Here is a 24,041-nt window from a genome sequence, read left to right on the forward strand (position 1 = left end):
GTCCCTGTAACTCTCTTCTCATAAATTAAAAAAAAAAGGGTATGAAAAGATCATTTTCTTTCTTTTCATTTGCACTTTATGGCATATCAAGCAAATATATACTTGAATCAGTGAGAACGAAAACACACCAACTCGGTAACTTGAAAATGCTCACTTTTCACCGAGGACAAACAATTATCATAAGGTCATTGAAGTTACCGTATCTGTTCCAACTTGGACTTTTAAAGTGTCCTTAAGTACTTGCTTTCAGGCACCAAAAATCTTTTTCTTAGACTACCTAACTTCTTCACCTACTATGCAGTTTTGTGTGTGTCACGATTGTGTCTCATTTTTTCGAGTTGGTGTGTTTTCGTTCTCACTGATTCAATTTTGGAGCAGTGTCATCTCCTTCTCCATGTCGTGAAGGGACCGCTTATGGATACATATATTGAGCAAAGTAGCCCTTAAACATTCTCAAATTTCCATAATGTGTGACACCCCAACGCGCGTTGATGACGGCGCAGAGATACAACTAATCGTGCTTGATGGATGTCCGTGTTGCATCTGCAAAATTGAAGGCGCGATGGCGCTAGGCGTGAACTCGAAATGCTCCACTCTATGATGCCAATGAGGTACTTGATGTCGCTCAGATTCGGAAGGAGAAAACTTAAAAGAGGACCGAGCACTTCTCTCCTTCGGCTGTGCTGACAGTCAATTTTTTCTTATTTTTCACTTTAATGTCTGATTCTTGTTTTGAGTGTACTTTTAGACCTACGAGGGGGACCCAAAAAACCCAGAATTTTGCTATAACTCGGCAAAGGTGGAAAATTCCAGAATTCCACCGAAAGGAGATGTAACTAGAACCTATAAAGAGTCACTAGGACAAAGTAAGGTCGTAGCTCGTTTCATTTCGTTTTGGCCAGCCCTCGCGTGAGCGGTGCTTGGCGCAATATTATCAAACAAAAACAAAAAAAATAAAAAATGAAAAATAAATAAAAAAATAAAAAAAATGGATAAATTGAGATAAAATTTCGATTTTAACTAAAATCAGAGCGAATCGCTCAGATGTTGATGATCCTAGCGATTTCATGGCCAAAAAATCGTGAAAAAATTCGCAATCTAATTTCAAAATATCGCAATTTTTCCTTTGAAAAATGTTACTTGGATGAGGAGGAGGAATCAAAGAAAGTTTTTTTTTTTTTTTTTTTTTTTTTTTTTTTAAAAAAAGGGATTAAAATTAAATTAAATACCTTTTCACAACTGCGTTAGGGTGGACAGGGGGTCAAAAAATTCGATTTTTAGAGAAACATACTTTAGTTCGGTCACATATTTTGCAGCGATTGGCTTTTACATCACACATTCATTCCAACGTTTAATAAATTGCCTTGTCCTTTGGTCAACAGGGAGTGCAATGAGACAGCGGTCGACTCCTCTGGCTGCGGGAGGATGTGTTGCGGGCGCGGCTACCGATCGCGGGTCGTCGAACATATCTACAGATGCCACTGCAAACATATCTGGTGCTGCCGCGTCAAGTGCAAAACCTGCACCGAACTCCAAACTATCAATACCTGTATATAGCTACACTCTGAATTTTTAATAAAATCTACTTCCTCGTTCCGGATGTCAATAATTTTACTTTACCCACCTCTACGAGATGCTTCGTATCACTAAAACATAACTAAGAGAGAATAGTGGCCTCCTCTAACTCGAGTATTAGGGAAGACAATCCTCAGAAAACGGTCAAAAAGTGACCCGGCAGGGATTGTACGCAACTTTAGGGGATGATTGTGTAGGTCATCCTGGACCTGCATCTGGCTGGGTTTAGGCAAAAACCGCAGGGAATTGATGTTGCCACTTTTCAAAGCAATAACCTTCAAAAATCCATAGCTCCCATAAAAAAAAAAAAAAAAAAAAAGTTACAAAGCTTGTAATTATATTAAAAAAACGCAAAAAATTATGATGTATTAATCTATGTCAGAGTTCGGCAAACACTGAAATTGGTGCGGGAACTCTGACTAGATGCTCAGTCCTCAGGATTCTCTACCTGATAAAATAGATCAATTGTCAAATTTTTCGTCCGATTGACGATTGATTGAACGTTGCTGATTGACCAAATAATTTCCAACAATTTCTTCCCACCCCTGATTTACGTTGAAGGAATGTAATAGTTTAAGTTCATTGTTGTTGTTTTGGCCAATGTTTTAATTATCCTAATTATAAAAAATCACATTACCCCTTAGAAATGTGTTGGCAGTTGACAGAGATTGAATAAAAACCTGTCAAAATTATTATTCGTTCGGTTTAGCATCTAACGATATGTTATACTTTACTGAGAAGCTCAGGGAACTTAAGTTACAGCTATGCAAAAATTCAACAACATGCCCGATGCTCGATTTTGACGCTCGCTTGCGTATATTTTGCGACTCCATTTTAAAGCGCATACTTCCAAAAGTCTTTGAAAAGACTTTAAACAAATCAAGACAATCCCCGTTGAGTCACTTTGTGGCCGGTTTGCACAACCCTCTTTCATGTTTTGTAGATACCTTAGAAGACAACTTGGATATGATCAACTAAAGCCAGACATGGAAAAACTTGGATTGCCTTTTGAAAATTCCCAAGCATTAATTGAGCATGATTAGGTCTCAAAAGCTAGTCTCATTTACCTACAATGGGCATTGATTAAGAAGGTAAATTGAAATGACACACAGAAAGTTCTGAACATTAACAAACACTGGGTATATTTATTAATTAACTTTGCATTTATAAATTCTTCAGCTAGACAGGTTACCATTTAAATAAATCAAAGTTAAGCATGGTCAATTAATCATTATTAGCTATCATTTTCATACAAAACTTAACAATATTGATAGAAAAATATAAATACAATACTCACATTACTTACATACACTACACATAATGGTTGAAACAAAAAGGTGGATAATTACAAAACAGAGGCAAATGTATTTCAACATTGCAAAGAGACAGAGAGAGAAAAAAAAACATTGAATGACTCAAGATTCAATGCAACAAAATAATTTTTATGACCTTAAAAAGTAAATTACAAAAAAAAAAAATTAGAATATGTCCCCATTTGCTATTAAATACTGATTACTGATTTTCGGAAGTACGATAATGTACTAAAGGAGTCAAATAGTTTCCCCAGTATTGCGTTTTTGAGGTAGTGATGTTCAGGATTGTATGGCAGATGAAGAATATTCTATCAAGTTTTCTTTCAATACAAAAAAAAAAAATTAAATTTTATTTGGATAAACAAAATGAAACTTTAAACAGGAATTTCAAATAATTACAAATAGAGCTTGATGAAATCGTTGCTCCTCTGACATAAGGCCATATCCTTATTTCCGTGTAAGCCCTGTTCTCCGTACATCTTCATGCTTTGGGGCCGATCATAAAATACGTAATTATAAATTTCGGATATTTTGACCCCCTCTTCCCTCTCATAACGCTTTTGTGACGTAGGTCCCTATCCTTTAACATGTAAAAACAAAACGGTTAACTCCCTCCTTGATGTGGCATTACATATTTTATGACACGTCCTTTTTTCCGGGGCTCATGCAGAAACAAAATGTGTCCTTTACATAGGAGGAGCAACGAAATATCAAAAAAAGAAAACATAATTAAAATTGCACCGTGGTTCATTATTATCCTGATTTAGGCAGCAAATTAGGATAAAAACTGGTTCAACTATTGATTAGAAGTTGCAACAATAAACAAAAGCATGAACACGTTTGTACAAGGAGCCCCAATAAGTAAGTTTGTTGCCTCATAAAACCCACAACCGGCTCTCCCACTACTGCAATGTATCCAATTTTTCAGCAGTTTTGATTTCATGATTCTTGAGACGGATTTCAGATTCAAGATTATTACTATGTAAGAGCTACCTTGGAGCTTATGAGAAGGACCAATATACTTATTGAAAGTCCCTTGAATAAGGGGTGGAAAGAATGGTAACTAATCATAACAGATTATAAACTTTGGAAATACAATACAAAATAAAATCAGTAAGTGTGATACATGATCAGTAAGTAAACAGTGAAAAATAGCTAGAATCGTTTGTGAAACCAACAACCCTCTTCAACAGCAGCAGGATTATTTTATGCTTATCAAGAGCCGGAGCCTTTGAACACTCTTAAATAAAGGAACTTACTGATAATTGTAAAATACTGATTTTTAAATTTTATTTATTAAAAGACTTTTGAGAGACATAAAAGACTGGTACTCGATATAAGGACTTAAACAGTATTCTGAAAAAAGTGCTGAAAAACACGTTAGAGACATACCTAGGTAGTTGTTAGCTTCATGGATGTATTAACAGTGAAACTGCAAAAATGCATATCTCTGTGTGCAACACTGCTGACTCCCTGTCGTAGTTTATTTTATACATGGAAAAACACTCCACATCATGTGTTAAAACTTCTCTGTGCAAGAAATATTCTGTGAAAATCTCAAACTATAGCGTTGGTTGGTTCTCTTTTCGTAAAATAAAACGGAAGGGGAGATTTTGAAACATTACAAACAAGATACATGATGTAGCAGTTTTACCCACAATATTGCATATACTTGTAAGAATTTGGATTTATTTTAATAATGGAGATTTGCCTATTATGAGGCTTATGAAAAGCGAAAGCTAAATGATAGAGTTCATCATTGGTAACACAAACCCAGTATACATAGGTTGTACGGTAAAGCTTAGCAAGTTAGGCTGTTGAAGCGCAAAAGTGTGGTGCAACGCTTTGCCTTCTAACACAAACGCCAAAAATGACAATTATTATGGCATAATACTGTTCAAATAATACTTGAGAAATCCCCTGATGTTATTTGATAAAACTGTTCACTGAGAGGGGTGGATATTAGCACAATAATTTTGAGCTGAAGAAGCTCTTATCAGATTTCGTAAATGAAAAAAAGTGGATTTCATTTGGTCCATTTAAAGGGTAAGTATTTTTAGCTTGCAGCTATTTGTGCTGGACTTAACTTCAAATTTGTAAATAAATCATATTAATTGAATTGTATCATGATTTTCGCTATGATTTCACTGAGTAACAACAACAACAAATGGGCGCACTGATGCAAAAAAATATAATTTACACAAAGTTGACATTTTGGATCAACCTGTTTTGCATCAATGCGTTAAATTATAAACTAGGACAAAGAACAAAAATGTATGGGGTGATGTGTTGCACACAATGTACTATTTAAAATTTTAATAAAAAAATGTAACAAATAAGACTTAGAATAAAACAAGATAGGAAAGACAGAGTGATAAATTTGTGACCAATATTTTCAAAATACTTGAGTCGAAGGTTGCTTGGAAATACCAGTGCCCTGATAAAATAAAAAATCATTTTTGTGTTACATAATTAATTCTGAACTTGACAACAAGGAAGAAAATCATCGGACCAAAAATAATTGTTGAACCAAAGGTGTATATGGTGGTGTCAAACAAATCAAATAGCGCAATCATTACTAGAAAATTCAAAAATAAAGGGGAAATCCGTTACAATGACATTGCTTTTAACAACATTTCGGTCATATAGTCTTAAATTAGTTGTTGAAATTACATGTACTTAGGTTTCAGTTGTGACAGCAATCAGCTGTATTGACCAGAAATCTCTAGAGGGTCATTATACCCTATCTCCACTGTATTAAAAATTTAAAAAAAAAATTCTGGATTCAATTCAACATTAAATGAGAGGGTGGGGAAAGGATTTTTAATCTTAGGCTGTGACGGTAAAAAGCACCACCAATTCTTCTGCTTTTCTTCAATTTTTGATAGTTCAGCAAAAGTCGTTCCCCAAGTTATAATGAAAACATTGCTCATCATTTTGCCACAAAGACCTACCAAATCAGTAAAAGTTTAGGGTGCAAGTTAAACGTCATTGCAGTTCTGAAAATTAGTTTCGCTAAGAGATAGCACTCTCGGAGAAAATTTAAAGAGAAAATAAGGAAAAAAGTGAAGAACCACAAAACAAAAGGGGGATATTTAAAAAGATAGACAAAATAACACAGACTTGATCTAAAAAACTACAACTGAGGAGAAAGGAGGAGAAGAACCACTGAAATTACAACACTTACTAAAGGCGAGAAAGCACGAGGAGCCAAACGTAGAAATCTCTCATTTACAAGGAATGGTACATATGTACATTCAAGAATATTATAAAAAAAGTTACTGCTAGAAGATCCTAGTTTCAATTGACATGATCAAATACTTAGATACATTGATCAAATACGTAGTCCTATCCTAGATTGTAGGATCTTACAAACATAAATTCTAGTAATCAAAAAATACATTTGAGCTGAAAGATGGCCCTAAAAACTATCGACTATTCATTCTACTTCAAAAAATAGAAGAAAAAAAAAAGTTTTCAAGTGTAAATCTATCTCTTATATTCATCCAATTTAAAGTAGATGTGCGCATAATTCCGCAAGACCAATATGGGCTGCGAAAGAATGGTAAACAAAAAACCTAAGAGCAGAAGCTGTTTGCAATCTGTATCAAATTCAGCTGATCGCTCACTGGATATATTCCAGGTTCTTATCAACATTGTTACAGGAAGATATTCAAGGAAAAATCAAGAATAAAGACGGCATATTGAACACACAGACTTTACTCTCTGACGCATTGCCTAAAATATATTCTAACATTTAGTGCTGAGCAAAGCAAATTGAAACACGTCTTAAACCGAATTCCTGAGAACTTGAAAAATTGTCTTTAAGTTAAGGATCCTTTTTGTGAGATAAATAAAAATTACTAAAACTGCCTGTAGAATAAGGGGAAGATATTTTGCCTCCTATAAAAAATTATCATATCTAATTCATAAGTTCTCTAGGAGCCTAACAATGCTATAGGCTTGGATACATCCTGAGAAAGAGAATTTGTGAACATTGATTTTTTCTGAAACATGAGTTCAGTACAGCACTGATGTTACTGTGCAATTTATCGAATAATCAGTAACACAGAGCTCATTTTATGTCACTAGGTTGCTCGAGATTTTAAAACACCACTGTATTCTAAATAGAAAGCTTGTTTGTTTAAATATTTCAAAAACAGATTTTCACAAAAAGAGTTAATGCAATTCTCCAAGCTTCAAAACCCTTTTGTTGTCCACGTTGCACATTGTTGCCCTAGAATACTCTAATTGAAGATTTTTCGACACTAAAAGAACTGAAAAGTCCTACTCCAGAATTCTTTCCACAGAGAACTGTAGAATCATAAGGAATATCCAGTAAAATTTTTAGTGAAATGGATGTATTCACTTTCCTTACAATGAATGAAATATTAGAGGAGACTCTGAAACACTGCAACCGAGAAGTGTCCTTTTCGCATCCAGTGCCTTAATTAACCTTGGCTTTCTCTGACAATGAAATTTACATCAAAACTTATTTCCTAAATATAAGAGCAAATCAAAGTTTTCTTGTTTCAATTAAAAGATTGCAAGCTAAAACTTCAATTGGACCTAAAAGCATAAAATTGAAAACCGAATCAGCCATTAAGTTCCTTAGAGGATTAAAGGTTGGAAAATATTTTTTTGAGATGGACTTAGTGTTAGCTCGACCCTATTTGAGTGCTTTGATTCAATTAAAAGAAACATTATAATGATCCTTCTTTCATGAAAATCTTGTTTCTTTGGGACTGTTTTGCTTAATTGATTTTTGGTCTCGGTCAGTGACTACTTTAAAATTGAAGACTTGCTTTGGTAAGGATTAAAAGTCAACCTGAAAACATTGGAAGTTTGGATAACAACCCTTTCGTGAATGATTGAACGGCAATTTTCCTCAAATTAATATTTGAAATTGCGGAGCAACTAGGTCTGATCCACATCCAAATTTCAGAACTTTTTGGATGTCAGAAAAAAATATCATGGAGCTTTTTAACTTTACTCCACTGGATTAAAGGTATCTGAACATTATTTGTTTTGGCGTCTGCTTAATAACTTATTTTATGCTCATACATTGGCAGAAATGTACACCATTGCCTCAGAATATAGAGATACCTGAATCATATTTCTGGGAAATTCTAGTATTTGACATTTTGGAAATTTCTAAATAAAGGCTCTTGAGTTGGAAGCCTTATCAAGCGCCTGTGTCAGGGTATGGGGTTTCAAAAAGTGCGAAAACTTTGAAACTACTAGGGCCAGTGCTGCATGTTCCTATGATATATGAATTGTTAAAATGGTGTTGGGCGCCTTTTTGCTCTAGGGTATTAATATGATTTTAACCTTCGTTAAAACTGACAAATGTTTTCTTCTTGGTTGAAAGATAACTTTGTAATACCCGACTAAATATATTCTCTTCCATGCATTCTCTATGGAATTTCACATCACAATTTATACAAAAACTGAACACAATTTAGATGGTTAAAACTAAAAGAAAATCCCAGACTTTCAGTTCTGAGGCAGTGAACTAAAGAAAACAAAGCCTTAAACAAAAAACAAACGAAAAGATTACTTGAAATTACCACAGCTAGAACAGTTGAATGCCAGTGCAGTCAGTGCAAAATCAGTTTACACACTTTCAGAGGACACCTAAGAACCAGCTGTCTTCACTTTAGCATTGGAAAAATACAAAAATCAAGATGGCAGATCTTCTGTGGCGATCTAGAAGAGCGTAAACTGATCTGGCACGGACTTTAAGTAAAGGGAATCTTGCTACACTAAGAAATTAGAGAAAAAAGGCCCATCAATACACATTATGGTACTTCAGCAGAGGCAATTTTTCTCAAGCTTCTCCGTACATCACTTTGAATCAATGACTTTTTTACATTAAGCTCGATAAAGCCAATATATGTCTTTTATTCATTCATTCATTCATTGGGAAAAATCCACAGATTTTGACAGCTTGAATTTTACACTGAGAATCTGTGTCACTTACACCTACGTACACTGGGCAGAAACCTTTCCAAAATAATAAGATTGGTGATAAATTGTAAAGTTGCTTTTTTATAATTTTTTTTTTTTTTTTTTTTTTTTTTTTTTTTTTTTTTTTTTACAGAGGAAATATTCCTTAAACTTGGTGAACTGAAAGATAAATTGGTAAGTATTTACTACTTCCTAAATCCCTGTATCTTTTTCACCTACATTTTATCAAAAGACATTGAACAAGTTTCAATGGACACCTACCCTGCACAAGGTTTTTATACTTCATTCTGCTTGCTTTCTTCCTCAGAAATGTACCCTAAAATGTCCCATTACTACCCACTCTGCAGAGCAATTTTGCCACAAAAGCTCAAAAAATTGTATTTTAAAATTGCTTCAAAAATTCAAAAGCCCCAGGAATATTGTGAGGGGATGTTGGAGCGAGATTGAACAAACTAATAATATGACAGAGAGCAATACTGCCGAGAATCAAAATTCTTAAAAGCACATTTTTTACTCTTTTTTTGACATGATTGTTGATTTTCATCGACGATTACTTCTTTGACTTGGCGTTTGATCAACATTGCTATTTCGTTCTTATTGCTGGGCCTTTTCGCAGTCCAAATTTTGAGGAGGTATTATGGCAATATTCCTCCAAAATATCATTATCAGTCTTAAAAGTGAAATCAAAACAATATCGTTACGTGCTCTTTGCAAGGTGGGTGAGGTCTCTGTTAGACTGGGGTTCAGGATAGGATATCAATACTTATGATGGGTCGAAACCCATGACATGAGCCAGTAATTGAGCAGTTTATCAACTACAATCTTATAGCAACAGATATGTCTAGAGCGAGCAATCATCACTATCTGCAGCGTAGTCCGCTGAATCATCTGTGGAGACTTCCTCATTTTTAGGCCACTTTGACGTATCCTTCATGAAATCGCTGGAGAGGAGCCCCAGGGGGCTTGAGACGCGGAATTCTTGATTCGAGAAAACCATGGACTCGGATAGATCGACCGGAGGTGGGGTCGGGTTCCCTGTTATATACATGTACTCAATATCTGGCTTCAGTTTGCGGCTGGCGCGGAACGGCTTGCGAAGGGGCGCCGAGTTGGCTGAATAAATGTCATCGAGGTTTGGTGACAGCAGGTCCTCTCCATCACACGGATGACCCTCATCACTGGCCGACTCACTGGACTCATCATCTGAGTATGGTGTGCTGGAAAAAAAGCAAACAATAGGTGAAGAACAATGATATCAAGTATCCTAGAGCTAGATAGAGAGAGAAAGGGGGGGAGGGAGAGGGGGAGAGAGAGAGGAAAAAACCCCTCAAAAAATTGAAGATAAACGAGCTGTACGGTTCTGTGTCCATCAAAGCTTAGCCCCAGGGATGCCCATTTAATTACAGAGATAACATTTAATTTAAAATGAGGGTGAGTCACATTTTTGTAAAATATTCAGGGCTAATAAAAATTCACCATTTTCATTTGTACAGGCTCCCTGATTCCTCCCGATGTTTTAATTTTGTTTTAGTTGTATCTGATATTGTACCATATTGATTTCCATGATTTTTCAGCATAGTACGATACATGATGATCTCTGAAAGAACCTGTTGTCTTCGAGTTCCTAAATTATGAACCAGGTTTGTCATTACTGTAAAGCAACCTTTTTGGGGCCTAGAACATTCTTCGAAGGTTGAGCCTCACAGGAATCATAGGAAAACTTTCTAGTATTTGGTGTTCTTTAAAATTGTCAGAGCTTTATGAACTTTAACGGCAGATCATTTTATGCTCCAGTTAAGACAAAATTACGGCTAGAAGTGAATTTTCGGCAAATCTATATGCACATGCATTCTATTTGCATTTAAGGGTGGAAGTGTTGCCATGCCAATTGCTGTACTAAAGATTGAGAAAACCTCTTCTTAAACTTTATTACCATTGGAAAAAAAAACAGAAGCGCAGAAAATTCGATTTTCTGCCCTAATGGGCCACACTGTGTGGTGATTAATTAAACACTACTACTCACATTATCTAAATAAAATTTCACACATAGAATGTTTATTGTGTCGAAAACTTCCAAAATTATTTCAATAGTGACAGTAGGTGGTACTAGTAGACTCTGGTTACTCTGAGAGCAGGTGTGAATGATCATAGACAAAAGCTGATATTTTCTTTACATATTGAACTTGGAAAGTTTAATTAGTTTATTGTATTTACATAAATTTCAATAAGGAGACAGGTATTGCATTTTTAATTTGGTACCCTGTCTAAAAGTTCACTTCCTAAAAATTGCCCTTTAGATAGTAAGAGTCTTCAATCATATCATCCTCACGTGATCTTAAAGAACATTTCAGAGAAATTTCACACCGAAAGTACATATCGAATTCCTTAGTAAAATATGTATTGCTCTTGACTCTGAACCTACATCTATTAATTTATTTATGTGCTATAATGTATATTGACGGTGAAACTACCACACCAAGTATCTTGTTTGCAGTATTAAGAAGTCTCCGGTCCCATTTCATTTTTTTGAAATAGAACAAATCAATATCATTCCTTGAAATTTTCACAGAGTTTTCTTTGGAGACGGAAGAAAAATTACGGAAGTTTTCAAGAATTGAGGTTGAGTAGTTTCATATTTAAAAAACAAAGTATGACAGGAAGTCTACAACGTCGCAAACTTAGATTCGTGGTCTGGTAGTTTCAACGTCGCCACATTCTCAAGTGTACACTTCCTTGGGCATTCTTAAAATCCAGGGATGAGTAGGGTGAATGGCAGGATGAGGGTAAAGTATGGTATAATAGGCTTAAAACCTTCCCTCTGCAGATGCAACACCATATGATGGAAATCAACAGAAACAAACAATAGCAAAAACTGAGAAAAACAAGGAAAGCTTTGAACAATAAAACACAAAGCAGATGCTCTTTCAGTAGCAGTTCCTGCTGCTGGTTGGCTAACAAATAAAATACAGAAACACATGGTTGCCTCTCGGGAATTTGGGGCACCTCCTAAAACATGGAAGCTTACGAGAGTCAACATAGAGAAAAAACATTGTTAGCTTGGAGGAATTTTTCATTATTTTACGTTTATCTGGATCGATCACATTGTTGACTGGCAGTGTGATTTACATGCATCGAAGGGTCAGATGAGGAGTGTAAGATGTTTGATTAAAATCATTCACTGCCAAAACTAATTTACCTAATTTCTAGCTGTGGCTGATACTAACGCCTTTTGATGTGTTTCAATTATCAGGTTGAATGAATAAAGTTTACATGTGTACATCATGCTGAAAGTTTATTGTTTTGTACTGGGCGACGGCTCATTTCGCACAATCTGTGCAGTTTTAAATGACACACTGAAAAAACAGGGGCGGACAGGCAAGCAGGAACGCTGGGAAAAAACCTGATATCCCAGTCAGGAAAAGGGTAATTTTGGAGTGGGTTATCTCCTTCACACTGCAAAAAAAAACAACTAAATCGGGTCAGTTCACACACTGATGGGCCAATATTCCCCGTTAGGTACTTTATCGGTTCAAGTCCGCCCCTGAGAAAAAAAAAACAGGTATTGCTTAGAATAAAAATTAAGTGGACGAACAGATAATTTTTTGTGCTGTCTTCACAATCGATGATACTCACAATAAACGAATGAGGTAACAATAAGTGCATACGAAAATGACAATGGTAAGAAAAGAAATCAAGCCAAGCTCTTTGCGGCCGAGTGGTCAAGGCGCACTTTCAAACAAAACGACAAGGAAGTCAGATCTCAAACTTCCCTTCCCTCATACCCAAATTCAAAACGTAATTTAAAAATATTCCCTGAGGAGAATGATTCTTAATACCTCTACCGAAAATTTTGTCTACGTGGACTCGGGTTCTTTTTCATCTTGCAAAACCTCACAAATTATTCAAACGTTCTTGCATCATATGGGAACTAGATCAAATCTTAAGTTTTCTTGAAACATAATTTAAACATAGAAAAGAATACAAGCTCATAAAATTTCTCATGCAGTCTTACAGGTGCGACAGATATTCACGAAGACATGCCATGAGAAAATTGAAGCAGTGATTTGCCAAGCATGCAAGCAAGAACGGAAACAGAGAGAAACAGTAAACACAGAAGCAAGAATGAGACAACACTGGTGTTTGGTGGTCAAAGGAGGCTCAAACCAACTTACCAAATCACTTAATTAAACTGTGGCTAAATTTCATCTTCGGCCACTCTGTAAAATGATTGAAACCAAACCACCAAAATATTAATCTTTAGGTAATTAAAAGTACAGAAAGATCATAAAGAAGAATTTAATGATGAAAATACAAGATTTACAGAATCCTCTATAACTGTAACATTTGATGTTGAATACTGTACTACTAGAGATCAAGCCAGAGCAACCATTCGGTTGACGCCCGGCTATATTTAAGCTTCTAAATAAACGAAAGTTGACAACAATTTTTGTTGCAATATTATAGCTTTATAATATATCAATAAAGTACGCTGAGACACTGATTCGGTTTCCTACATTTAATATTAATTTGGATCCCATTAACATCTCAATTAGATTACTAGAGGAAAAAGTTGAAAGAGAAGAGACTGAAAGTTGTTAAATTAACTACTGAAATCCTTGATTAAGTGGATAGTGACAGATTACAGAAGAATTATCAGCAAAGTCTGTTCATGATGAGACCAGAGAACAGAAAATAATGACTTTTCCCACGATCACCACTTTGCTAACCAACCGTTCAGCATAATTTTGGTCCCTGGCATGCACTCATAGTTCTGCAAAAATGTCCATGACGCAAACCAATCTCAAAATGTGAAATTCTTCACTTTTCTCTTCCTTCGTTCAGCATTCTTAGACAAAGGGCAATAAACTCAGGTCAGCCAATCCCTCCAATTTAAAAGGTGATCTTCACGATCTTACGCACTCACAGAAGTGTATAATCCCTTTCCCCCACTACTCTGATTTACAACAAAGAATAAACATTTTAAAAGAAAGTAAGTCTGTATAATTCCGGAAAATAAAACAGTTAAATGCCTTCAATGAAGTTCTAATAATTCAGCTAGAGCAAACTCGTCTAGATGGAGGCATAAATGCAAATGGAGTATCCTACATTTGAAGTTTTGAGAAAATACAGATAAGAAAAGCTCAGGACTGGTAGCATACGTTCGATAGGACCTAAAAGTGAGAATCGGATGGGATCCACAGAACGGGAGATGAAATAAGGAGTACTTGCAAAAGCCTTTCAGACAGGACTGAAAGTCAGAAACAATTAGGGGTACTTTAACCTCTCCTGCAGATGTATTCTTTTTGTGTAATACAATTCTTTCTTTGTGTTGGATTACTTTAACCAAGCCTATCTGTATTGAAATTTTAGGAAACATCCTCCGCCTGCTCTGGGCCCAGTTATGTTTATGGCAGGGTGCAATTGTCAAATTCTGTTCAAATAAGTCTCCCGCCTAACTGTCTGGCTAGTCCTGAAATCTAACCCATCCTTGTGAATAATATATTGTTCCTTGAGTCTTTTGTTGTAGATAGGCTGTTTTTTGCATGAATGCGTCCGAATTTTGCTCTATTCATTATTATTCATTGATCAACTTTGGAGCTGATTTTTAAGGGAGGAGAAGTGGTAACATTGGATGGAGAGAAAAAAAAGAGGTAATTTTCTATTCAACAACGAGAGTTGTTTTAGGTATACGATTTGGTTTCAAAAACTTTTGACAGTCGACATTAGACAACAGTTTGATGATGAAACATCATTCAAGATTTAAGTGTCTATCGACAGATTCTGGCTTGCCTTGATAAATGGTAAATGCTATGAAAAACAGGTCATACAAGAGACAGAAATCGAGGGAGGCACAAAAATGAAAATCATTGCAATGCTTGCCCCTAAATACAAGACCGGCACAGAGAGTAGACCCAGGACTCTGAACCAAAGTAAAAAAAAAGATAAAGGGGTACAGAAAATAAGGTAGATGAGGCTAGATCTTTCAAACCAGATTCCTTGAAATTTAAGGGTTAATCATTAGAGAATTAGAACTACTTGGGGTTTCCAGTGAGTACACTTCTAGCGCACCTCATACCGAAACGACATGCAGTTACATGCACAATGAATAACATATCCTGCAACAGTGAGGTAAATTCCCATTGTGCCACACATAAAATTTAAGTGTAAATCTCTTGTACAATTTTTCTGATTTTCGTCTATCTTCAGACTATTAGAACAACTAAGTTCAGACTTAAATTTTTTTCCATAAATAAAAGATGAATATTAAAACTAAAACTTACATTTCATCAGGATTTTCATGGCCTCCTTCTTCAGCCACTAAGAGTTCGTACTCTTCTGCAGCATATCGATCCCAGTCTGAAATCTGGAAAATCAAAATACATTTGAAACATTATCTTTGTGTCAATGTGAAACTTTGGCATCTGAGCATTTTCCATCATTTGATGCAAGATTCATATTGAGAATGAAACTACAAACAACCTAGTATTTCTTGTCACAATTTACTGTTTTCGGTCATGACTAATCAGTTATTATCATTACTGCACAGAATTTTATGTTCTTGGTCCGCCAATAACATTCTCTTAACAAAATGTTGATTGAAAATGATTTGTATCGTTATCTTAAGAAAATATGGTAGGAGCAGAAACTTTGAAGCATTCATGAAGATGGATGTCTCTATGAGATCACAATTTCTATGAATGTGTTCCTCAAGGCAAAATTTCAATGTATGCCATTTTAATGGTATGCATTCAGGGATTCTTGATCACGAAAACGTAAAATATTGGAAAATAAGTAGAAAAAGTTTCAACAAAATATAAATGTCAGCTTTTCTTGAAATGGGTGCAATATTAGCGAGAATAAGAAATCACCGCAACTGAAAAGTGTTATTTTTGTACCCAGCACTTCAATTATGATAAAACAAGTTGGCAGGAAACAATAACATGTTAATGTATTCTTCCTTTATCACCTCATTGAGGTACATTTTTTTTCATTTTGAATCTTTCTAAGACCAATTTGTTTAATACAATACTTTATTTCTCTGGACAAGATACATACAAAAGAGGAAAAAAATTGGTCCCTCACGTTCAATGCGAAACGATGAGATTCACGGTTTAGTTCTGATTCTGTACATTTTAATTTATTTTATTCATGACTACCAATGGTAGGATGACCAGTTGAATTGTATTAAATTTTTTTTAATGTATTCTTAGCCTCGTTTTCTATTTTCTTTTGTTTTATCACACTTCTCACCGTTTGGCCAATGCTTGGCTTCAAAAAAAGAAGGCTTGGCTTGAGAAAAGATTCAGGTTGTTGCATTGTTAAAAGTAAAATGTGAGCAGGCGTACCTCATTCTCAGCATGATCCCTCTGCGAAGCAAATGGATCTCTTTGTTCGTGGTCCAGGTATTTCTCTAAATTGAAGAATGTATCGAAGAAAATCGATGTCATTTTTGATTTTTTGAGATCACTTAGTGAGATCTTATTAGGAACAGCTGGCTTTATCATATCCAGCATCTGGAAAAAGAAAATGAGCTTTAAAGTAAACAAATATTAATAGGATGATGCCTCATTCTCTAGCATTATATTTTGGATGGTTAAATAAAAGCAAAAAACTGATCAATGATCCTTTAATTCACCAATGTTCCAGAGTGAGAGCATTGGGCTAGTACATTACAACACGATGGACCACCAGATGGAATCAGAAATAAAATACTTCACATGTTTTCTACTTAAAAATTTGATAGAGAAAACAACTGCCCTCTCTTTATATTCCATGTCTGTCAATTCAAACTTAAAGTTCCTTAAAAAAGCAAAGTAACTTGGGTCGAATTGAGCACTTTACTTTTAGAGTGCTTTTCGATCACATATTATTGTCTGAGCGTTTAATTCATGCTACTAAGTTCGCTCAACTGTATATTAGAGGGCAACAGGAAGTTTTGTAAATGCAAACTCAAATAATTTCCTGAATGCATAATGTCATTTGCGATGTCCGAAGTAACTTGCATTGATTTTGATTTTTTTACGAACCGGAAATATGGACAGACCTATTCAAATGCTAACTACAGACGTAAATCTCTGACTTTTGAATTAATTTTGAGAGATCGCATCATTTTTAACATATTTTGCATAAAATTATGAGTAAAAATATCTTAAGGTTTTCCAATTTTCTCTCACCCTAGTAGTCCATTCAATTTTGGTGCTTCAAAACACAGCATATCAGGTAGCATTGTGCTACGAAAGCAGATAATAAGAATAAGAAGATCAGTTTGATTACCTACTTCCAGAAATGTGAAACACTCTGGAAAAAACTACCTTGTGACTTGATCTTGTAGGAATTGTGACAAAGACCGGACTTACTCAGTATTACAAATAATAGGGCCTCACCACATGCAGTGGAGAAAATGTCACTCACATTGTTTGATCATTCATTATATGAAAATGTCCTGACTACTTGGGACCCGTCTTTGCGTTTAGTACATTCATCTTTCTTTGATTAATGGAGCTTTTGCATGCGTGAGGAATTTGCGATTGAAGTACTTTCACTTACGTAAAATTTTGCAAGAAACATAACGGTGCCACTGCTTTTCTCTGAAATCAACTCTAAAGCTCAAAAAAACTCTCAAAGTAGGGGCTGTAATAGAGAGGATATCGCTTGCTACCATGAGAGTCCACCTCTTTATCTAGTCAAACTCTCCATGCAAAGATAGGGAACAAATACATTAGCAAGGTTGCTGTGTTTTCAGTTTTGGAGTCTCTAGATAAAGTGGCAACCCTACCAATCTATTTGCTTCCTATCTTTGCATAGAGGGTTTGTCTTGGTATAGAGGTGAACTCTCAGGGTTGTGTGGGATATCCCCTCCGTTACAGCCTCAACTTTGAGAGCTTCTTTTGAACTTTGGAATTGATTTTAAAGAAAACCAATGGCACCATCGTGTTTCTTGCAAAATTTTACATAGAATGCCGTACTTGAATTGCAAATTCCTGACAAGAATTCAAGAGCTCCATTCTGTGTCCTTCGAAAATAATTGCAAAACTAAACTTTCCCCTTCATTACCTGGCACAAACAGTCTTCAAATGGCAAGCACTCGATGCCGATGGACTCCATCCGCCGCAGTTGCTCGTCGTAGAAATAGTCCAGCTCATACATGGACAGAAACCCGTCTCCGTCAAGATCCATGCAGCGAAACCAATACTCGATTGCACGTGGATGAGTCTTGTCTTCCTCCGCCAATAGGAACCATACGAAATCAGCGTAGCACATCTCATAGTTGCTGTTTTCACCCCTGTCTGAGGTTGGAGAGCGCACAGCTTTCATTCGGTCTTTCTTGTCTCCATGTGTCACCGTTCCGGAGAATATCCGATCGATGATGCGAGAGGAGAGAGCTGGAAAAATTTAAAATAGGATAGATTTTTATTTTGCTCGATAATGTAGACATTCACTTTTCAAGTTGAGATTTTTCCTTAAAAACTTTGAGACGAGGGGTGTTGATGAGGACTGTTTTCGGCCCATCCTAAATTTCCTCAACATAATGATTTTTTTGCTCATTGAAGGTCTATATTCCACAGAGGGCATCATGATTTGGTCATTTTTGGTCTATTTTTGGGTTTAATAATGGACTAAACATGGGTCTAAAGGCCGATTTTGGCGAAAAATACGGGTTTGCAGTCAGATGCTGAAAAGTCGAAATTTTTTGCTATAATCGGCCTGTAGCCCCGTGTTTAGGCCAGTCTTAGACCTAAAAGAGACCCAAAAAACCAAATTATGATGCGTTCCATGGAATATATAAACCTTCAAGGACCAAAAAATCGAAAAATTGAGTGATTTCAGGAATGTCTCAAAGTGGCCTTTATCGATACCCCTCCTTTTTTAATAAAATTATTTTAAAGAGGAAACAAGCAATTTTCTTCTTAAATGCATTGGATGCTGTCTTGAAGGAATATTAATGCAACAAACATATGGACTTATCATTAGATAAACATTTGGGTTCGTTGATATAATTTTTGTTTCAAACTATTGTTGCATCTCATTTTGATAGGGTTTACATTTAAATATTACTAACCTGGCGTCCAATGTAAAAATTTGCTTCGACTTACCATGATCACTGTGACGAGCGAGATCGTGCTTGTCAATGCACAAATCATGATCTCGATCTAATTCCCAAAATTTACAATATATTACATAAAAGTGTTCGTAACTAAAGTACTGCGTCATCTGGTTGATGTCTTCCTCCTCTTCCAGCCGGGCTATCGATCGGAGCAGGTCGCTCCGCCTCAGTTCTGATAACGAAATTCGGCCATTCCACATTTGGTTAACATTATAGTAGATTCTTGATACCACCTTAAAGGAAAAACAGATGGCAAAGAGAAATCAGATATTTAATTGCACTGCACAATTTACAATCAGTACATTTTCCTGGAAACTACGTTTTCTGAATCGTAAATTTCGAACCTAAATTCATACCTCTGCTTTTGTTTTGAAATGTTTCTTTCGCTAAATGCTTTTTACAGCAATATCTATGATCTGAAGCAAATACCTCAATCTGGAGTTTTTACAGGCTAGGGTGCCTTTGACCACTAACAGTCACGCATGCAGATTCACTGGTGCAATTTTTAGAATTTAAACTTCATTACTAGAAATCTAAAGTAATTTATTGGGTTAGTTCCACTGGTCTTAGAATCGTATTTGGATTCTTGTAGATCAGCTAAAAATAATAAGATTAATCCGAACAGCAACTCTTTACCTTCAGTATTAACCGGGATATCGTGCTTTGAAAATTTCCTTTGACATCATCCACCGCAGTGGTGACACCCTTAGTTTCTTCCACCTTGCTTTCATCAGTCAGTAATGCACTAGTTACTCAACGTGAAACTCAAATAGAAGAAACGTGGAAGAAACCAAGAATGTCTCCACCGCGGTGGATGATGTCATAGCCCGAAATTTCAAAGCTTGATATCTCATTTATATTGAAGGCAGAAAGTTACTGTTTCAGCAGACTTTATTATTTTTAGTTTATCTACAAGAATCAAGCATTAAAACGCGATTCTGTGATCAGCGCAACTGACCCCTTAAAGTGAAAGGTAATTTGTATGCTTACCGTGAGGATATATCTGGAATGGAATTCAGTAGCTTGCTTAAGGAACACTAGGCCAGGATGCGTATCAACTACATCTTGTACTAAAGGTATAAAGTCTTCTGGATCTAAATAGTTTCTGGAAGCACCGCGAGTGAGAATATGCATGAACAAGGAGGCAGAATCATGATACTTCATTGATACTCTGAAAACAAGAGAGAAAAAAATGTGGTCTTTAGGGCTAGCTAAGTTTGAACACAATGAGCAGCGCCTGAACAAAAGTACATCCAAGATACGACTCATAGGACCAAATTGACAACATTTTACTATTAAGAACACAATTTCTGGCTCACCCGTAAAAAAACTTATGTCTACATGGAAAATGATGGTACATACATTATTCCTAAACCGAGCCAAAAATTGTAGTTCCTAATTAAATCGGTTTGTGCAAAAACGTCCGATGTCCAACACAGTTTTTAGAATTTGAGTGGACGCTTTCATTATAACTTACAGACACATGACGGTTTAAGACGTTTGGGAACATAAAACAATTTTGTAAATAATTAAACGTTTACTAGAGAGATTAATCTTATTCATCAGTGTCGTGGGGCATAAGAAACCACTGTAATTATGAAACCCTGAATTGGACAACAGATGTCTCGCATGAGCTGAAACAATTGCAAAATGTAGTCAAAATCTGTCAAGCAAGGAAAGAAAACATTTATTTTGAAGGATCTGATACACTGATAAACTGCTGTGAAAAAAGAAAAAAATTAATTTTGTCAAAAGCTGCTATTTAAGTACTTGCTGATGATCACTAAGCCTTGTCCACTTGCGCATAGCTCGCAGAACTCCCGGCGAATTAGCTCAACAAACCGGAGTTTCGCATGCCTTATACTGCGCATAAGTGTTTCAAATCACTGTTGGGGGCTTAGAGGACGAGGCGCATAAGTGCAGTTTTTCCTACTTCGAGAAATACACGTTGGAAGTTTTGAAATTACATGGATCCTCATGGCGGAAAGTTAGTTCAAACCGACTTTCTGATGCTTAAAATTGGAATTTGAGAGCGAATTTTTCACAGAATATGCATTGAGACTAGTTTTACTTGAAATAATTAATATCTCGATTTTTTAAAAAAAACTGCACTCATGCGCCTTGTCCTCCAAGCCCCTTTGTAGAGTTTGGATTGCACTATGCAAGTAGGTATTTGCAGTTTGCTCTTGTTGGATGGACAAGCATTTAATGAATTTCACTATTAATTATATGGAAAATTATTCGACTTACGACTTCCAATAATCGAGAAAATGATTTTGCTCAACATATCCTAGTTTGTCTCCTCCAGCAGCTAGAAAAAGGGGGGCTTTCCAGAAAAGAGGACAGCCGGCAGCCTGTAAAATAAGTTCAGAGACCATTATTCAAGGAATTCACTTACAGGTATTGAAAAAAGCTGATGAGGTCAGAGCACTACAAATAGATAGTGTTGTAAACAGTCACATCTACATGGCAGTGTTTCAAATTCTTATCTTTTATTTTGATTTTTGAAAGGAAACCAACCAAAGCTTTCACTCGAAACCTGTTGCAATTTTTCCAGCCCATACGAAGGTTCTCTCCACAAAATTTCAACTAAAAATGTTGCGCGGTTTCTTTCAAGAACAATAATATAGAATATGAGATTTTGGAAAGCTGCAACGACTGTTTTGCTAAACCCTATCTAAATGTAACTTGACTGACTACACAGATGTTTAGAGGAGAAAAAATTTGTAAGTGCGCAAGATATTTGTTGACGTGAAAAGTCCGAGTGCATTGAGCTTTCAAATTTTTTGATCTTGTAAGCTCTAGAGAAAATGCCTAAAAGCTTTCAACTACATGCTTTTTTCAAAACGTATGTTTGCGAAGAATCATTGAGCAAAACACTTTTATTGTTTCAAAATAAGTGCGTGTAACACGCATAAATTACAGGAGAAATCGATTAAAATATATAAAATTTCTGTGACTGACGATATAATATCTGGATGTTTTGATCATTGCTTTTAGCTGAAAACCTCGTGCGCGGTTTTTTTGTGTGTTTTGATCATAGCCACCAATTAGACCGCGTTAAACAGAAAAGAACCAAACCACATCAGCTATTATCAAAAATTAGGTAAGTAATTTAATTTTTTCCATGAAAACGGTTGTGCAGATTTTAGAGCAAATTCCAGTGAATTTTTTCCATAGTAACAGGCAAATTCCTTGAACTTTTCAAAGAAATCCGCACGAACGTTCTCTCGTAAAAAATTAAATCGTCCAGTTTTTGGCAATAGCTGATGTGGCTTGGTTCCTTTCTGCTAAATGCGCAATTGTAGACCCTGTCCGCAGGGAAAGGGACCTTAGTCATCAATAACTTAAAATTGCACGTCACTGGTGGTCACAAATAGACTGATAACTCTTCGATCTTATTTTCCTTTCCTTTTGGAAGATCATCAATTTTTTATCCAATTAAGTCGGAAATTGGCAGATACATATTGTTGTTCAGGATCCTTTTGCTGATGGTTCTAAATTCCTAGTTATACCTAATGCAAGAAATGTCTATGCCTGAGAAAAGTTAAATCCCTGGAACAATTTACGAAGGTCACATTGGTTACAGGTCTGGGGGGTTTCTTTTACATTCTCAGATCATTGTAAACGGAAATACCTAACACACAACTAGGAGAGAGAAAAGGAACGAGAGGCAAATTAAATTCAGTCAGACGGACTAAAAATGTCTGATAAGTAACGGTAAGTTTTTAAAAACTTAATTTTTTTTACCTTTGTAATAATTCCGAACTCTTCTTTTGATGCTTGCGGTTTAGGAAGTGACTGGAACGCAACTCGTACAGCATCCAAAATTTTTTCTAGATTATTTTGGTCTTTTGGTCTTCCATGAGGAAAATGAAACCTGTTTGAAATAAAAATATGCAATACTGATCAGAATATGCGCAGTTACCATAATAATCAAAGTTCATCACAGCTGATAGAGGTACATGCTTTCGAAAACGCATTTTAAGTTGATTAATTCCACATAATCTCATGTTTTAAAGGATATAAACCTTAGTTGAGGGGCTTGGAGGACAAGGTACATAAGTGCAGTTTTTTTTAAAAAATCGAGATATTAATAATTTCAAGTAGAACTGGTCTTAATGCATATTCTCTGAAAAATTCACAATCAAATTCCAATTTTCAAGCATCAGGAAGTGAGTTTGAACTTTCTTTCCGCCAGAAAGATCCATGTAATTTCGAAACTTCAAAAACGTATTTCTCGAAATAGCAAAAACTGCACATGTGCACCTTGTCCTCCAAACCCCTCAATTTAGAGGCAAAAAAAAAAAAAAAAAAAAAAAAAAAAAAAAATGAGATTCAGCGTTTAAATTTTCCAATAATTACACACTGAGACGAGTTTTACTCGATATAACAGATTTCAAGAAAGTTTGTTGATTCATTCATCTGAGAAATCCTTCACTTAGGTGGACGTGTTTAAGGGAAAGGAGGTGTGGATCTGCATTGAGGCAGAAGGTTAAAAAATTGAAAATATGCGTCGGTAACTTAGGGATGGTCCCCACTTGACTTAACAAAGAGAGGAAAGTCCGATGCAAATACAGGTGCAGGGCCGGATTTATCTACTTGCCGCCCCCTTCTCATTCGTTTTGAAACATCAATAAAAACCATCAAATGAACGTGCCAGCGGAGGAGGGGTGCATAAGACGCGTTTTCTCGTGTTGAACACATTTTTCGGAAAAGCCCCGTCAACAATAGCAAAAGTTCACGGAACTTTGCGCGAAAGTTAAGTTTCGTAAACCTATCTCTGTGCGGACAAGGCCTTCTTTTCATAAGAAATGAACGAAAAAATTATGAAAGAACAAACATAAATGTGTGTTAATGATTTTAATTTCCGCCGCCGCGCCACGCAGACCGCACCGAGTTTGGCGCAATGCGTGAAGTATTCAGACAGTCTTGTAGGCGCGATGAGTTTCACGCCGACCGCTGCTGAACGCACTGTGTTTGACGCAATGCGTGACGTATTCACGCAGTCTTGTAGGCGCTAATATGTGTTACATGCCGATCGCCGCGCCGAGGGCTTCTCCTTTTCATCTCAAGGC

The 24,041-nt window shown here is 36.0% G+C and overlaps 2 protein-coding genes across 6 annotated transcripts in view; one reads left to right on the forward strand and one right to left on the reverse strand.

Annotated features, from left to right (window-relative positions):
• Positions 1-1,600, forward strand: part of LOC109044333 (protein Wnt-16) — a 33,855-nt gene extending 32,255 nt beyond the window's left edge. For all 4 annotated transcript variants that reach the window (XM_019062010.2, XM_072297748.1, XM_072297749.1 and 1 more), the window contains one exon: positions 1,383-1,600. In XM_019062010.2, the coding sequence (XP_018917555.2) occupies positions 1,383-1,557 (175 nt within the window). In that variant the 3' untranslated portion in view covers positions 1,558-1,600. The remainder of the gene's footprint in view (positions 1-1,382) is intronic.
• Positions 1,601-2,691: 1,091 nt separating this feature from the next.
• Positions 2,692-24,041, reverse strand: part of LOC109044277 (serine/threonine-protein phosphatase 2A regulatory subunit B'' subunit delta) — a 91,815-nt gene continuing 70,465 nt past the window's right edge. Inside the window, exons 3-11 of one of the 2 annotated variants that reach the window (XM_072297747.1) lie at positions 22,714-22,843; positions 21,214-21,317; positions 19,954-20,134; positions 18,953-19,196; positions 17,913-18,241; positions 16,205-16,372; positions 15,140-15,222; positions 13,031-13,075; positions 9,882-10,075 (exon numbers count right to left, since the gene is read on the reverse strand). In XM_072297747.1, coding sequence (XP_072153848.1) covers positions 13,054-13,075; positions 15,140-15,222; positions 16,205-16,372; positions 17,913-18,241; positions 18,953-19,196; positions 19,954-20,134; positions 21,214-21,317; positions 22,714-22,843 — 1,261 coding nt within the window. In that variant the 3' untranslated portion in view covers positions 9,882-10,075; positions 13,031-13,053. Of the gene's footprint in view, positions 10,076-13,030; positions 13,076-15,139; positions 15,223-16,204; positions 16,373-17,912; positions 18,242-18,952; positions 19,197-19,953; positions 20,135-21,213; positions 21,318-22,713; positions 22,844-24,041 lie in introns of both variants that reach the window. The other variant, XM_072297745.1, reaches the window with a different exon arrangement.

Source organism: Bemisia tabaci, chromosome 3, assembly GCF_918797505.1.
Source record: "Bemisia tabaci chromosome 3, PGI_BMITA_v3".
NCBI lineage: Eukaryota > Metazoa > Arthropoda > Insecta > Hemiptera > Aleyrodidae > Bemisia > Bemisia tabaci.